General features: G+C 41.1%; 1 protein-coding gene across 1 annotated transcript in view; it reads left to right on the top strand.

Moving 5' to 3' along the window:
- OC90 (otoconin 90) overlaps positions 1-18,289 on the top strand; it is a 143,225-nt gene that overhangs the window by 88,748 nt on the left and 36,188 nt on the right. Inside the window, exons 11-12 of the mRNA XM_089685933.1 lie at positions 6,390-6,434; positions 18,089-18,127. Of these exons, the coding sequence (XP_089542059.1) occupies positions 6,390-6,434; positions 18,089-18,127 (84 nt within the window). The remainder of the gene's footprint in view (positions 1-6,389; positions 6,435-18,088; positions 18,128-18,289) is intronic.

Genomic DNA, 18,289 nt, shown 5'->3' with positions numbered 1-18,289 from the left:
CAGAATCCTTGGTACATTTGTAAAACAGGAAGGGCTGCTGTAACTCTGAGAGCTACAATATAAACATATTCATCATCGCAATTTAGAACACAGTGACATTTATATTATAATCCATTAATCCTGGGATATGGCAGTTCAGCTTTCAACAATCTTTATTGTTCTGTTCTGAAGCTGCACGTGGGTAACACGAAGACGGAGTGATTTTCAGTGTGATCATTTCTGGAGAATGAAAAGCGCATCACAGGTCGTAAAATCAACTAAGGAAAAAAATTATGTGAACCCTTTCCCGCTAGCCCCGACTTTAAAAAGTTATGAATGCCGGGGGAGGGGGGGAGGGAAAGATTGGCCAATCATGTGACCATTATGATTTGCTGTCACAGTGGTCACATGATCAGGAGCTGGTCCTGCTGGCTACTGATCAGTAGTGGAGACCAACAGCTGTTTTTCACAGCTTGGTCTTGCTGGAAGCGTGAAGTGAGCACACTCTCAGTACACACATGTGTGCAGCGTGTGAGCATTAAAACCCACCCTTTTCCTGTTGCATATACAGCGGGTAAAATAAGTATAGAACATGTCACCATTTTTCTTGGTAAATATTTTTTTAAAGGTGTTATTGACATGAAACTTTCACCACATGTTGGTAACAGCCCTTTCAATCCATACATACAAAGAAACCAAAAAAATATGTACAGAAATTAAGTTATGTGTAATAAAAATGGAATGAAGCACGGAAAAAGTATTGAACACATGAAAAAAGGGAGGTGAAAAAAGCCAAGACACCAGCTGAAATCTATCAGTAATTAGAAAGCAATCCTACCCCTTGTCAGTGCAAATTACTATCAGCTGGTTCAGTCTCAACTGATGGCCTATAAAAAGGTGTCTCATTACCAAAGGTGTCACACACAAGAAGCTTCTCATGATGGATAAAAGCAAAGAGCTTTCTCAAGATCTATGCAACCTTATTATTGCAAATCATACTGATGGCATTGGTTACAGAATGATTTCTAAACTTCTGAATGTTCCAGTGAGCACTGTTGGGGCCAAAATCAAGAAGTGGAAAGAACATCATTTAACCATAAACCGGCCACGACCAGGTGCTTCACTTAAGATTTCTGACAGAGGAGTGAAAAGAATTATCAGAAGAGTTGTCCAAGAGCCAAGGACCAATTGTGGAGAGCTTCAAAAAGATCTGTAATTAGCAGGTGCAATTCTTTCAAAGAAAACAATAAGTAATGCACTCAACCGCCACAGCCTGCATGCACGCTCTCCACGCAAGACTCCATTGCTGAAGAAAAAGCATGTTGAATCTCATTTAAAGTTTGTTGCACAATATTTAGACAAGCCTATGAAATACTGGGAGAATATAGTCTGGTCAGATGAGACCAAAATTGAATTGTTTGGATGCCATGATACGCACCATGTTTGGAGGTCAAATGGCCCTCACATCTCCCCAAAATCACCATCCCAACAGTGAAGCATGGAGGTGGGAACAACATGGTGTGGGGCTGTTTTTCAGCATACGGTACTGGCAAACTTCATAACGTTGAAGGAAGGATGAATGGAAAAATGTACCAAGACATTCTTGATAAAAATCTGCTGCCATCTAGCAGGATGATGAAGATGAAACAAGGATGGACATTTCAGCAAGACAATGATCCCAAACTCAAAGCCAAGGAAACTCTCAATTGGTTTCAAAGAAAGAAAATAAATCTGCTAGAATGGCCCAACCAATCACCTGACTTGAATCCAATAGTAAAACTATAGTTCATTGAAGTGACCCACAGAACCTTCAAGATTTGAAGACTGTGTGGAAGAATGGGCCAAAATTACACCTGAGCAATGCATGCGACTAGTTTTTCCATACAGGAGGCATCTTGAAGCTGTCATTACCAACAAAGGATTTTGTACAAAGTATTAAATAAATTTCAGTTAGCGTGTTCAATACTTTTTCCCGGTGCCATTCCATTTTATTACACATAACATAATTTTTGAACTTATTTGTTTTGGTCTCTTTGTATGTATGGATTGCACGGGTTGTTACCAACATGTGGTGAAAATGTAATGTCAATAGCACCTTTAGAAATATACTTACAGGAAAAATGGTAACGTGTTCAATACTTATTTTACTCACTGTATGTTATGGGAAGTCGTAAAGGGGTTTAAGAGATACTGTCACATGCTTGTTTCTGGAGAGGGGGAGGCAATTGAAAGCCAACGTCTTTCAGGGGTCCAACACCACCCCCTTCATCAGGGCTTGAATATATATTGACTAGAAGTGAACTGGACCTCTAATGGTATTTTTTCCAGTGTGATTACGAGCACAGGTCTTGTCAGCAGCTGGTTTTGATAACCCAATTCAGGGCAGAATAACAGTGCATCTTGAAAAGGGCAGAAAAGTCAAAAGTGCTTATCAGCTTACTTGGCTGTAAGTCAGAGACTCCATGTAGGCTTAGTAGACAACCAGGCTACTAACATTTTCAGCAGGAGAGGTCAGATCAATGGCAGCCTTGACGTGATTCTCATGATAGGTTTTCTTTGGAAAAGAGGAATGTGTTGCTAAGGCCAGATAAGCAGACTGCCAATAATTAAGACAAACTCTCAGTTGACATACAGAGACACACTAGTGCTCAAAGTGGGGCATGTTTGCCCGTGGTAGCTTCCATGAATGGGCTGCCACCGGGTTAGGACCACTGGGTTAGGACTCGGTGGCAGCCAGCCTAACATAAACAAAGAGGTTGGGGATGCTAGCTGATGCTGTTACCCAAATACAGCAAAGGCCATTTTTAGTCATTGATGAGAATCTCGCAGCCAGCAACTCTCTCAGAGTTCCCCATCAGGTCCACCTCCCTTATGATTGACAGCAGACAGTGATGGGTGGATTCCATAGTAACTATGGGGCTGTCGAGCAGCAATGGAATTCACTTCTCTCTTCTGTCAATCATAAGAGAGGCGGACCTGATAGGGAACTAGTCTCTTAGCTAGTCCATCAGGCTCCAAACACCCAACATCTTACCTACTGGACACAGACAGGTGCTGAGGATGGGCAGAAAGCACTGCTGAGCCAACATTACTGAACTGCACCAAGGACGAAGTGTACATTATGATTGCCCACCCCCTGTAACAATTTTATGTGCCTGTCTCCATCAGGCATAAAGTGTGCCTACAAAATTCTTTATAAATTCCAGGGAATGCATTCTACTCACAAAGGTACAGTTGCAAGAAAAAGTATGTGAACCCCTTAGGATTACGTGGAGTTTTGCATGAATTGGGCATAAAATGTGCTCTAAACGTCATCTAAGTCACAACAATAGAAGAACACAGTCTGCTGAACATAATACTACACAAACATTAGATGTTACCGTGGTTTAATTTCACATAACATGCAAACGTTCACAGTGCAGGGAGGAAAACGTATGTGAACCTTTGGACTTAATAACTGGTTGACCCTCCTTTGGCAGCAATAACCTCAACCAAACGTTTCCTGTAGTTGCAGATCAGACCTGCACAACGATCTGGAGTCATTTTGGACCACTCCTCTTCACAAAACTGTTTCAGTGTAGCAATATTCTTGGGATGTCTGGTGGGAATCGCTCTCTTAAGGTCATGCCACAGCATTTCAATCGGGTTGAGGTCAGGACTCTGACTGGGCCACTCCAGAAGGCGTATTCTGTGCTGTTGCAGCCATTGTTTTGTTGAATTACTTGTATGCTTTGGGTCATTGTCCTGTTGCATCACCCATCCTCTGCGGAGCTTCAGTTGGCGGACAGATGGTCGTACGTTTTCCTGCAAAATGTCTTGATAAACTCTGGAATTCATTTTCCCATCAATGACAACAATCCGTCCAGGCCCTGAGGCAGCAAAGCAGCCCCAAACCATGATGCTCCCTCCGCCATGTTTTACAGTGGGGATGAGGTTTTGATGTTGGTGTGCTGTGCCTTTTTTTCTCCACACATAGTGTTGTGTGTTCTTCCCAAACAACTCAATCTTGGTTTTATCTGTCCACAGTATATTTTGCCAGTAGTGCTGTGGAACATCCAGGTGCTCTTTTGCAAACTTCAAACGTGCTGCAATATTCTTTTTGGACAGCAATGGCTTCCTCCGTGGTGTCCTCCCATGTGCTCTATTCTTGTTTAATGTTTTCCTTATTGTAGATGTGTCAACAAAAATGTTAGCATGTGCAAGAGATTTCTGTAGGTCTTTAGCTGACACTCTGGGATTCTTCTTTACCTCATGCAGCATTCTGCGCTGTGCTCTTGCAGTCATTTTTACAGGATGACCACGCCTAGGGAGAGTAGCAACAGTGCTAAACTTTCTCCATTTGTAGACAGTCTGTCTTACCATGGACACATGAACATCAAGGCTTTTGGAGATACTTTTGTAACCCTTTCCAGCTTCATGCAAGTCAACAATTCTTGATCGTAGGTCTTCTGAGTGCTCTTTTCTGCGAGGCATGGTTCACATCAGACAGTGCTTCTTGAAACAAGTAAACCCAAAACAGGTGTGTGTTTTTTAAGGGCAGGACAGCTGTCAGCAACACATCCAATATCATCAAACTGATTGGAGTAAAGGTTGGCTCACTCCTGGCTCCAATTAGCTCTGGGAGAAGTCATTAAGCTAGGGCCTCACATACTTTTTCCTCCCTGCACTGTGAATGTTTACATGTTATGTGCAGTTAAACCATGGCAACATCTAATGTTTGTGTAGTATTATGTTCAGCAGACTGTGTTCTTCTATTGTTGATGACATTCAGAGCACATTTTATGCCCAATTCATGCAAAACTCCACGTAATCCCAAGGGGTTCACATACTTTTTCTTGCAACTGTATTTGGCAAAACCGCATGTAATATAACATTCATCCATGGAGATACCCACCTGATCTACTGGAGAGCTCTGATGAAGAGGGTTCACCTTTGAAACGTGTACTTCAGAATGCAAAATTGAAGCAGCGATTATGTGCTACTGAAGAGGTTGGATCGTTGGACATTCTTTGTATATAGTGGATTGACCTGGTTTCTCCTTGAATAGATTTTTGTTTATATACATTTTGCAAAGAACCTTTTTGTGACTATAATACGCTATAATGTTTTATTGAAGATATCACACAATGTCGGTTCACGCTCTATATTTGTTCTATAGCATTCACTTTTTTCAATCAACAGCTGGTTCAAAGTGATACTAAATTCTATTTTTTTTTCTTTGTTTAAAGTAAGAAAGATTGTTATACATATCTGTGCTGTGCAGTGATACTGCATAGACATGTCCTTTACCCCCTGTAACGGAACCAGACCCCGACTGCGCTTGGGTATTTCCTTTTGACTCCCGCTTGCCTGTCCGAACATTATCCACGGACACCACCAATGACCATACAGGACGAGACAACACCAGGCTTCTTAAGACAGGAAGTGAACTGCTTTATTTTAACACAAACACAAGATATATACACAGGGCGGGGAAATACAACCAGGAACAGGAAACACATCAGCAAGCCGTCCCATCAGGGGGAAGGCCTGTCGGAAACACCCCCCACCAAACCAAGACACACAATAGAACAGTGGCAGTAGACAATACAGGAATGCATGCATCTCATAATAGTTTTCTGGCAAGCAAGACACAATAGAACAATGGAACAACCACATGGCAGTAAACAATAAACAACCCCCACATATACATGTCCACACAATACTAGGACATTCCACCCTGTACCCCTAACAGGCACAGGGTGACTCACACATAATGGGAATATGGGGAGCTGAGACTGGGGTCTCCCCACCTCTCCAAAGGGAGCTGTGTTCCATGGGCCCCCTACCCAAAGTCACTCCCGTCACACCCCCTCACCTGGCAGTCAGCTTCTCCCTATTCCAGGTGCCCATTTAGCAAGCTGTGTGCTAAGAAGGCACCCTTGCATGCTTGCTCCTGAGCCAGGCAGCGTGCATTCATAAACACACACAGCTCCAGTAAGCCACGCCCCCACTCCCTCCTCACAGGAGTTTGACAGACAGCAGCAGGAGTCTTCCACTTCTTTCAGTGTCTCCTGTGAAAGCAGGACATAAAGGGAGTGGTGCTGCAGCTGAGGCAGTGCTGGAGCAGTAACAGGAGCCAGGTAAGTGTTTAGGGATGAATTTGGTAGGACAGGTCGTGTTTTTGTTTTTTTTACCTTAATGCAGAGAATGCATGAGGATTAAAAAAACAAACTTTAGAACCACTTTAAAATGGTTGGTTGTTTGAATATTGTTGAATTTATAACCAGCAGTGGGATTCTTGTTTTCAGTAGATTCATATAAGTGAATAAGATGAGTAGAATTATGTGCTTTTACCTATCAGTGTCTTCTAAGTGTGTTTGCTTTGGATAGTTCATTCTATAAGTATGTGTCTGAATTGTATTTTAAAGCATCAAGCCAGAATCCCAGCACCCCAGTGGTGGAGTCCTCTCTTGGTAAGTTAACAATTCTGAATTGTGTTTTGTGGTCTACTTGGACTTTGATAAGCGGTAGAAATATCTTGCCTGTCAATGGAGGAGTAGCCTTGAGACCACCAAGTGTTTAAGTCACCCTAGGATAACTTTTAGGACATTGCATTTTCTTTGAGCTTCGAAAGGCTGGACTACAAAGTAGACTTGGCTGCCCTAAAAATACTTGAGAGCTGATAACTTCACAGCTTTTTGGAGGAGTTCTTAGCAGAACATCCCTACTTGCCATTGGCAAAGTTGGTCGGTTTTAGAGATTTTTCTTTCACTCTCTGAAATTGGAAAACCTCATTAAAATAAAGGATGAGGTTCGAGTTCATGGTGGCAAAGGGTTCACCGCAAAATTGGGCTGTTCACTGTATAGCAAGTGGGATAACCCAAAAGCCTAACCAAAGCGAACCTCTGGTTGCTGCAGGAAGCCATGCACTGGTGGTATAACTACTGCCACTAAATATCACATCATATGGCTCAGGGACTTGCATTTTGTCCACTCTTGGTGGTTGCTAGCATGCTGGTGGTTGCCTGTGTCCTAGAAAGTAAGGACTCTGTGCAGGCTAGCCACCAGCGTCCAAGCAACAAATGGCATCATCGGTTGCTAGGACTCCAGTGGCCATACATCCTTTGCTTTTTATGATGCACCATTACAAACAATAATTCTGTACAAAAGAAAAAAAATTGCAAAGCTGCTGTCCATGTATGGCTCCTCTATACTGTAGATACAGTGCTGTGAGTGTAGCCAATCTAAGAAAGGAAGTGTTATTGGCAGGATCACCAGGTGAAAATAAAGGGAAAAAGAAAAGGACTGCAACCACCACATCTAATTGCTGGTAAAGAGAGTCAAATGTTTTATTATAGAGGAACCAAATCTTTTTTTTGGGGGGGGGGGCAGCCTACTAGAGACAGTATTGCATGCTTAGTCTCAATGGCTTAAAATAATAATATAATATACATATATTTTTGAATTTTTTTATGTTTCTTTTTATAAATAGTTTTGGACATTTTGATGTAATAAAGCTTTTTATAGTTATGTAGAGAAGTGAAATGTATATAAAAACAGTAGTGCAAATAGTGTATCACATCCTTAGCAGCATGGTAGTTCCTTAGACGTGGAGACCTGGAAACAAACCTCCAGCCATCTTATTAACTGTGGCACCCTGAAAAGTGGTTTCCTCCTTTTTATGTGTTTGCCCAAGCAGAAGGCAATACTTACCCAAAAAGCCCGTTAAAATCTAACCAGCAGAATTAACCCTTGCTTCTCAGGATTTACCAGCTCTGCAGGGCAACATAACTAAACATTGCAACATGGCTACTCAAAATTCTAACCACATACGTTAACTACTAAACAGTAGAACATTGTAATAAAATATATAAAATAAAACATAAACATTTGACAGCGACCTACATACAGGCCAAGTAAATACAGAGCAGATTTTCAACAATTTCCTCATCGTTATTAATTACACAGAAACCCATGACAGGCATGATGTGATTATTGGGAGGTGATAACACCCATCATTTCTCCTGTCCAGGACTGATGAGTGAATCCGCACCCTTGTATTCATACAATCACATCAGCACACCACAGCAATCTCCAGGCCTCATAAACCCAAGGTTCATAAAAATTTATGACATCCAATTTAATGACTGCTGTGAAGCTGGTGTACCTTATTGCCATAAATCAGACAGGGTGTCTCTGAAGAGCGTAATATATGGAATATATTGCTATAGACCACCACTACAAGCAGGTAGCCAAAAATAGATGAACATTAAGTCACATGAACTATTTTTATACAGGCAAGCTGAAATAATAGCTGCTGTCTTAGAACTGGCTGTTGCAGGTACTCCATATATTCACACTATAGTTTTATATATATATTTAATTAAAAAAAACATACATATATAGTGTGTGTGTATATATATATATATATACACACATATATATACACACACACACACACACTATATATATATATATATATATATATATATATATATATTGGGGCAAAAAAGTATTTAGCCAGCCACCAATTGTGCAAGTTCTCCCACTTAAAAAGATGAGAGAGGCCTGTAATTGGCATCATAGGTAGACCTCAACTATGAGAGACAAAAAGAAAAAAAAATCCAGACAATCACATTGGCTGATTTGGAAAGAATTTATTTGCAAATTATGGTGGAAAATAAGTATTTGGTCACCTACAAACAAGCAAGATTTCTGGCTCTCACAGGCCTGTACCTTCTTCTTTAAGAGGCTCCTCTGTCCTGGACTCATTACCTGTATCAATGGCACCTGTTTGAACTTGCTATCAGTATAAAAGACACCTGTCCACAACCTCAAACAGTCACACTCCAAACTCCACTATGGTGAAGACCAAGAGCTGTCGAAGGACACCAGAAACAAAATTGTAGACCTGCACCAGGCTGGGAAGACTGAATCTGCAATAGGCAAGCAGCTTGGTGTGAACAAATCAACTGTGGGAGCAATAATTCGAAAATGGAAGACATACAAGACCACTGATAATCTCCCTCGATCTGGGGCTCCACGCAAGATCTCACCCCGTGGGGTCAAAATGATCACAAGAACGGTGAGCAAAAATCCCAGGACCACACGGGGGGACATAGTGAATGACCTGCAGAGAGCTGGGACCAACGTAACAAAGGCTACCATCAGTAACACACTACGCCGCCAGGGACTCAGATCCTGCAGTGCCAGACGTGTCCCCCTGCTTAAGCCAGTACATGTCCGGGCCCGTCTGAAGTTTGCTAGAGAGCATTTGGATGATCCAGAAGAGGATTGGGAGAATGTCATATGGTCAGATGAAACCAAAATAGAACTGTTTGGTAGAAACACAACTCGTCATGTTTGGAGGAGAGAGAATGCGGAGTTGCATCCAAAGAACACCATACCTACTGTGAAGCATGGGGGTGGCAACATCATGTTTTGGGGCTGTTTCTCTGCAAAGGGACCAGGAGGACTGATCCATGTACAGGACAGAATGAATGGGGCCATGTATCGTGAGATTTTGAGTGCAAACCTCCTTCCATCAGCAAGGGCATTGAAGATGAAACGTGGCTGGGTCTTCCAACATGACAATGATCCCAAACATACTGCCCGTGCAACGAAGGAGTGGCTTCGTAAGAAGCATTTCAAGGTCTTGGAGTGGCCTAGCCAGTCTCCAGATCTCAACCCCATAGAAAACCTTTGGAGGGAGTTGAGAGTCCGTGTTGCCCAGCGACAGCCCCAAAACATCACTGCTCTAGAGGAGATCTGCATGGAGGAATGGGCCAACATACCAGCAACAGTGTGTGCCAACCTTGTGAAGACTTACAGGAAATGTTTGACCTCTGTCATTGCCAACAAAGGATATATAATAAAGTATTGAGATGAACTTTTGATATTGACCAAATACTTATTTTCCACCATAATTGCAAATAAATTCTTTCCAAATCAGCCAATGTGATTGTCTGGATTTGTTTTCTCATTTTGTCTCTCATAGTTGAGGTCTACCTATGATGCCAATTACAGGCCTCTCTCATCTTTTTAAGTGGGAGAACTTGCACAATTGGTGGCTGACTAAATACTTTTTTACCCCACTGTATATATAGGCGTACCTATTTTATTACGAATGTAATTTGTTCTGCGGGACTTTTCAAATTGCGCAAAAATTTGTAAACCGAAACGCGGTTTTCCATAAGAATGCAATAATCCGTTTCGGAGGTCAGAAAAAAGTAAAAAAAAAGTATTTTATCTGTTTAAAACTATTTATAAAGTGCATTTTAAAGCATAAATACTGAACAGGGACATGATTAAAAATGAATTCGTAAATGCATTGAAAACCAATTCCGGAGGTCAGAAAGTAAGTAAAATAAAGTTTTATCTGTTCAAAACTCTTTATAAAGTGCACTTTAAAGGCGTAAAGGGACATGATTAAAAAAAAAATGGTAAATGCATTGAAAACCAATTAATCTGTTCCGGAGGTCAAAAAAAAGTCTTATCTGTTCTTTAACCACTTCAAGTCCGGACACTTTTACCCCCTTCCAGTCAGGCCAATTTTCAGCTTTCAGCGCTATCACACTTTGAATGACAATTGCGCGGTCATGCAACACTGTACCCATATGAATTTCTTAGCATTTTTTTGAGACAGATAAAGCTTTATTTTTGTGGTATTTATTCACCTCTGGGATTTTCATTTTTTTTTCTATGTAAATTAAAAAGTCCAAACATTTTGAAAAAAAGTGTTTTTCTTATAAAAGCAAATTTGCAAATTTGCAAATAAATAGTATTTCATCATAAATCTTGGCCAAAATGTATTCCGTTATATTTTTAGTAAAAAAAAAAAAAACCCATATTAGTTTATAACCAAAAATTATAATTTTTAAACATTTTGTTTTACTTTTTTTTTATTTTTTATATTATTATTTAGTTATTTATTAATTTTTTTTACATACTGTCACCCTAGCAGTACAGTGTCATCATGGTGACACTGTACTACTTGTGAGGGGTGATGAAGATTTTTTTTTTTACACTGATTGCTTTTACACCCATAAAGGCTGTAAAAGCAATCATTTCTCCTTCTCTCCAGCTGCATTCTTACAGCCATTGAGAACTACTGAGTGAACTGTGATTGGTCAAAGCTTGTCACATGGTACAAGGCTGTTGTGAATAGCCTTGTACAGTGTGGCCTCATTCACAGATTTCACACGTAGTAAGCAATGATGTCAGAAGTGACATCTTGCTTACTACTCTGCATGTGATCACTGATTGGCCAATCAGTGATCACATGATCGGGACCTCGCACAGAAGTCCTGTCTGACGTTTGGTGTTCCACTGTGTCTGGAGGACACATCGGGCACCGGATCGCGGTGCTGCGCGCTCCCAGGGAGTGCGCACAAGCAGGGTGCGGGAAGGCCATTTATAAACAGCCACCCAACCCTGCACTGCCACCGTCTGGCCATTTATATACATGGGCTGGACGGGAGCTGGTTAAAGGCATAGCAATATACAGGGACATGATTTAAAAAAAAAATTGTAAATGCATTGAAAACCAATTAATCCGTTCGTATTCTGAAATAAAATCGTAGACTGAGGCATTATTTTCAATGCATTTTCATTCGTAAACTGAAAATTACGTTAACCAAGGCGTTTGTAAACCGAAGTATGCATATATACTGTATATATATATATATATATATTACATGTGTGTGTGATTTTTTTTTTCCCTTTATATAGTATTTCACAAATATTTTAAAACTCCTGACAAAATTAGTTCGATCTTGATACAGTTTCCACTTTTCAATTACATAAATATAAAAATACATCAAATGTTATATGTGAAAAAAAGATGTGTGTTACCTAACATTGTGAAATGAGTATAAGATGTCATATTAATATTGGGGGAATCTATTTTTAAGGTAAAAATGGTGAATGTGATATAGATTATATGGTGGCACCATTGTTAAATGCCAGAGTGGTGAGGGTGAAATATTTTATATGTTGGTTCCACAGTTCAAGTGGAATTCCGGGCTTATACTAGGTAATCTTGAATATACTCCCTTCCCCCTTCTAATGCCCATATTAACTTCCCTATGGAAGAAAGATCAGTATACTTACTTATTTTAAGGCTGCTCCGGTATGGTCACGTGATCTCCAGTATGTCGACAGGGGAGATGAGAGTGCTCGACAACAACTGAAATGCCTTAGTGGTGATGCCACCCAGAGGCTTACTATGGGGCTTCTGTTGTTGGAGCTCCCTCCTCTCCACTGAAGCCGCCACTGGATACATGACTGGACCAGGGTGGTCTGAAAATAGGTAAGTATATGCATCTTTCTTCTAAAGGGTAGTTAGTATAGGTGTTAGAAAAGAGGTAGGAGCAATTTTAAGATTAGTTAGCATAAGCCTGGAACTCTACTTTGAGGTTAAGAATAGTGATGGTGAAATAAATTTTGAAACATTTCAAAGATGTAAGAGCAACAAGGGTATTTTGTGGAAGGATGATATAAGAAGGGATACATCATGGTGGGATGGGGTTGGAAAAGGAAGAGAAGTGAAGTGGGGAGAAAAGGAGGAGGAGGAGAATAATGGAAACAAGCTTGGGAGGCAGAAAAAAGGGGGTGGGGGAACAGAAGGAAGACGGTAACCAAAAAATCCCACAATGATGGGGCTAAGGGGGCAGTCTCAGGTTCCTGTTATGATGTTTTCATGTTGTGTTGAGTTGGTGTAGTGTATCTAAGATGCCCATGCGGTTCTGAGATTTTCTTCCTTGTTGTAGAGTGTGGCCTTGAGGTCCTCCGTGGTCATAATGTTGTTTACCTTTTTAAGCCAGAGGAGCAATTCTGGTGGTGATGTTTGGTCTGTTTTCTTTTGTCTGGGACACAAGAGTTTGCTGCATTAAGCAGGTGTATAGTAAGGGAATTTGTGCAAATTTTCAAGGGATGGTCAGTCCAATGCATAAGGTATGTAGCTGGGTTGTTTCCTGGGTCTGCTAATGTTATCTCTTGGGTTGCTTGTCTGACTGCATCCCAAAAAGGTCTCAGCTTTTGGTAAGACCAAAAGATATGCAGTAGAGTACCTGGCTCAGATTTGCATCTGCAGCATTCTAAAGGGAATTGTTCATAGAATTTGTGAAGATCTTCTGGACCTTGGTACCAACGGGACAAGATTTTTTTTATCCTTGTTTCTGAAATGTATTAATGATGCTAGAGAAGTGAGCCAGTTTGTAAACCTTACTTTTTTGTTGAGGGAATATTTGAATGTAATGGTCTGATTTCCATTTGTGGATAAACAATGGAACAAAATCTTCAGGAGGGGAACTGAGTAATTTGTAATACAAGAAAAAGAATATGAAGTTGGAATCTGACATAAAGAACCGTAAACTTAGTGAGAGGGCGGCACTGAGAAAAGGTAATGGGGATAGATTTTAGAAAATTAATAATTATAAATAGACAGGCGCTAAGCATATAAAGTGTGCATAAATTTGTAAAAGAAGTCTGGTTAATAACATACCCCTGAATCCAGGCATCTGAATATATTACACCTATTAGAGGTGCTAGGTTTTCCTATAACATATATATGCAAATTAAAAGTCCATAAGTGACTATATATATTAGAAATGTAACAGTCCTTTCTACTCCACTGTGCTGTGACCCATAAAAGTGTATAAATATCTTCACCACGTGCCAACCAAGTGAATTGCTCACTCACCAAACTTTTTGACCCCAGTTAAGGAGGTCAAATTCGCATTTTGGTAATACATGGAGTGTTAGGGATCGGGGTGTGACCAGAAATGTGTGGACTGACACAGGGAAGTAGCAGGCTTCAGGAACACAGGCGTAGTCAGGGCTGGAGAGGTGGAATGGTCAGGCAGGCCGTTAGGTACAGTCAGGCACCGCCCAGCGGGATCTCTAGTACCCACAGAATGGGATTCCCCAGGGCACGGAGTCTAAGCCCCAGTCTGCCTTTTCGCCAGAGCCCCTGATGGTGGGGATGGACTTGGCACAGGACTGAGACCAGGTCGCGGCCCCTGAGTGCACCCAACTGTGGTAGAGGGGTCCGCCGAGGGTATGTACCGTGGGAAAGCCTGACGTGAAGAGGCTGGCAGACCTGGTAACAGGGACAGATCCGTGCGGGATGGATGGATGGATCGTCTGGGTAGCGTCAGGTGTAGTCAGGCAGGCCAGGTCAGCAACGTGTGGGCAGTGAGGTACCGGAGGAGCAGGCAGAGAATAGTCAGGGTCACAAGCCGGGTTCAGTAACTCATGGGTAGCGCGGTACAGAGGATAAAGCAGAAGGATGGTCAGGCAAGCCAGGGGTTCAACAGGAGACGGTCAGCAGAGGTCAGGATCAAAGCAGGGTCAGCAACTAGGCAGATAAGCAGGAACACAGGATACCAGGTACAGGGGCTCATGGGAAACATACACCAAGGCCCTGATCACAGGCCTGGTCATTCCTTAAATACACCTCCTGCAATCAGCCCCAGGTGTTGGCTGACTACAGGAGTGAGCTTCTGGCTGCTGAGAGCACCCGCTGGTCAGCCCTGGTACTGCAGCCCACACGGCAGGTGAGTCCCACCACCAGTGCTGAGTCCATTCCTGACATGGAGCCATCCTCTCTAGTTTTCCTAGGGTGTATCTCCCCTCCAACAGCTCTACATTAAACAAGCCCAAAACTATTAACAGCAAACTCTCCAATTCATCTGTGTATTCAAATGTGGGCTAATCCTTTCTTGAGGAGAAGTGGTGCCAAGCCGCTCAGATAAACCAAACAGATTTAAGGCCGTTCAAAGTGTAGCATTTATTAAATTGACATTGTGAACAAAATTAATCAGATCACTCACATGAAGTGGTGCCTATTGTACCTGCACTAGTATCTACAGCCTGTGAATGTCGAATATGGCTGATGTGCGCTCCAAGCCTCGCTCTCGCTATGGCTGAAAGCCACGTCCCCAGACCCGGAAGTGACGTAATGACGCTTCAAAATTATTGCCTGATTTTGAGAGAGCTAGAGTTGCCTATGTGTGGGTTTGTCATGTGTGTGTCGGGGGGGGGGGGGGATATTGTGAGAAGGGAAGACCTGTTTAACAATGCTAAGAGTAGCTCCAAAAGTTGGGTGCATTTTAATAGACAATGAGTTTTGGGAGGGTAGTAAGGGCAAACATTGCAAAGGGTTAGCCTTGTCATCTTGTTTCATACAAACCCATTATTTGGTGTAATGATGGCATCACCAGTCAACAATCCTGGTAAGATGGAAAGCTTTGTAATAGAGGCCTATAGGCCCACACCTCCCTAATTCTTAGCTAAAGTAAGGAGAGTGTTTCCTATACATTGGGGTTTTCTGGGTCCAAACAAAGGAGGTAAACAAGGATTTAAAATAATTAAAGCATTTTTGGGGATTTTACTGGGGAGGGCTTGGATCACATAAAGGAGTCTAGGGGGAGTATTCATTTTTAGAGCATTACATCCACCCAGGGGCAGACTGACAACTTATGGGGCCCCCGGGCAATAGGGGATTATGGGGCCCCTGTGTCCTTGGCCAAACTCAAAAAAAGCCTATGAAAAAGGTACCAAGGGCATCTCATGGGGCCCCCTACTGACCCCGGGCCCTCGGGAAGTGCCCGAGTTTCCAAATGGTCAGTCCACCCCTGCATCCACCTAACCATGAGAGAGCAAGATAATTCCATTGCTGTAGATCCTTGCGTAGTCTGACAAGCCATGGGATAAAGTTCAATACAAAAAGTTTGGATATGTCAGTAGTAATCTTAACTCCCAAATATTTGATGTAATCTGAAGCTCAACAGAAAGGAAAGTTGGGTTTAAGAGCGTTAGGCGTTCTGGGGATATATCATTTTAAAGGACCTCAAATTTAGAATACAAGTAAGTTTACCGGTATTTTGAAAATACTCAGATCAGTAAAACAATAAGTTTTCTGCATAGACAAATACTTTAAGATGGCCTGATAGTTTGTGAAAGCCCTTGATATTGCTATTTGTTTGAATCAAACAAAGTAAAGGTTCCAATTTAAGGACAAATATTAATCAGGAGAGTGGACAACCTCAGTGTGTTCCATTAGATATTGGGAAATAAGCCTGATTTAGTCTCATTGACATAAGCTGCAGCTAGGGACGATGAATATAAGGCATTGATCCACAAAAACATATTCTGTCTGGGTCGGGGTGGATCAAAATAATTGCCACCTTGCCAAAGACCTTTTTTTGCCTCTGTGGAGAGATGGGCAAAGCTACATGGACAAAGCAGAGGTTCACTTTAAAACTTGCATCATCTAAAGGTATTTCTCTTTTCGCTGTCAGAAAGTTGGTAGGTCCAGTCAAAGTTGGCAAAAAGCATGTACAAGCCAATCAAAAAGTCATCTGAGATCAGGAATGTGTAATATATTCTTTTCTAGCCTGAAGTTTATCTTCACATCTTGTCCTCCTAATCCCTTGACGCAGAGCAGAATGAGCGCACACCAGCTTTAGAAATAAGTTCCTGATATACAAAAGGTTACTTTTCACTGAAATTAAAGCGAAGAAGAAAAAAAGTAAAAAAAAAAAAACACTTTTAGAATAAGAAAAGAAGCTCTCTTTAAAGTGCCGAAATGTATGTTTTATTTCTCTTTTTAATCTGTACTTCAGAAGAAACATCAAAGACGGAAGAAAAATGTGTGCTTTGCCAGCATTTGATAGTAATGCTGCTGTTAAAAAGAGAAAAAAAGTTCCAACAGTTTAAATTAAAGGGTAACTCCTGTTTCTTGGAAAAAAAAATATAACAAATTTAAAAAAAAGAAAAAGAAAAAAAAAAAAATATATATAAATATATATATAGCATATACTGTACACAAGCCATGCTGTATGTTATTACAAGTTACCTTTCCTTTTCAATCTGCAGTTGCTATCATTTTCTGTAAAATGCAATGCAATACAGCAACCTGGAGGTGTCACCTGTACACAGTTGGTGTACAGAAGAACCCCAGAAATGTCATGTTCTGCTTGTGTGATTGGCCCACTGAATTTCCCAGAACTCTGCACTATCGAATCAAATCATGATTTAGGCGTCCTCTGCAACAAAAATGTAATTTATGGTAAAATACTCCCTAAGGTTTAATTACTTCCAAAGGGATGCCGACACTGCAGCTTTCCTCATCAGATCATTGACTGTGCACTGGGTAATTGTAGTGAACCAGATTCTCCTGTTCAGAATCTGTATTCCAAGGACAAACAGCTATTTCTTCAGAGCAGAAACAGATAGGAACCTGCTACAAAGTTTGGCAAAATCCTTGCAATGTACATTGATCACCCAGATGGGATTTTGTTTTTATCAATGATAAAAGCGGAGTTAAGGTGGCCAAACACGTATTGATATGGTGCAACAATTGACCAAGCATTCTATGGGATCAAGATGATTAAACTGAATTGCAGATCAAGTTGTAAGCCACAAACCTTCCATTCAATCGATATAGTCTGATTTTTATTATTTTGATGCTGGCAACTCCACCAGCCATGGTGGAATTTTACTGATCGTTGCTGATAGAGGGAATGAATGTGTGTGCGCCAGAAAACCAATTGTTATGTAGATCACAAAAATTACCATTTTCTAATAGATTGTTTCCGATGGATGAAAACCTTGGATGAAACCTTATGCTTTGCATATGGTTCATGTTCCACACACTATTTATAAAAAAAATCTTTTGCGTAACCTTCCGTCCTCATCACTACTTTTTTCTGACATCTCAGAGAAATGATAACTTTCAATTTTCATTATCCCTGTTTACAATGTGGAGGGTATATTTTTATTCTTTTTTTTTAATTCTTTATTTGAAAAGTTTAGCAGTACATCCAGGGGGTGCAATCTGTAAAGCGGGTGCACAGCAAACAACGCAAAAAAGACATGTACTGTATATAGCATCCCATCATGCCCCATATTGACAATGTCTCCAGCTAAACTGTCAAGATAGACTTCATAGTATACAGACAGGAGCACAGCTAAAGAGTAATCTGCATGGCAGATTGGAAAGGACATGTCCCCAGAAAATGCTCTATCAGAAAACCCCAAAAAATGAACGAAAGTACCCCTGTATGTACAAAAATATAGCCAAGTTAGGTTTGCAATTTGTAATCTTTTTTTTTTTTCACAGACGGTCTTTTTAGAGATCCTGTGATATCTGCATCTGGAAGTAAGTATTAAATTTGTGTTTATAATTTTGATTCACACACTTTCTCCATGTTTTTGCTACCCTTCATACCGCCAAAGCTGGATTTTTACTCCCCAGCCTCTTAGGCCAACTGTCTTATGGTTCCCTCATCTACCCCAATGGATTTGAAAGCCTTTTAGTTGA

This window comes from Staurois parvus, unplaced genomic scaffold (assembly GCF_062004578.1).
Source record: "Staurois parvus isolate SC_StPar_1 unplaced genomic scaffold, SC_StPar_1.0 ptg000389l, whole genome shotgun sequence".
NCBI classification, from domain to species: Eukaryota; Metazoa; Chordata; class Amphibia; order Anura; family Ranidae; genus Staurois; species Staurois parvus.
The sequence above is the reverse complement of the archived record's forward strand: the minus strand, read 5'-3'. Positions and strand labels throughout refer to the sequence as shown.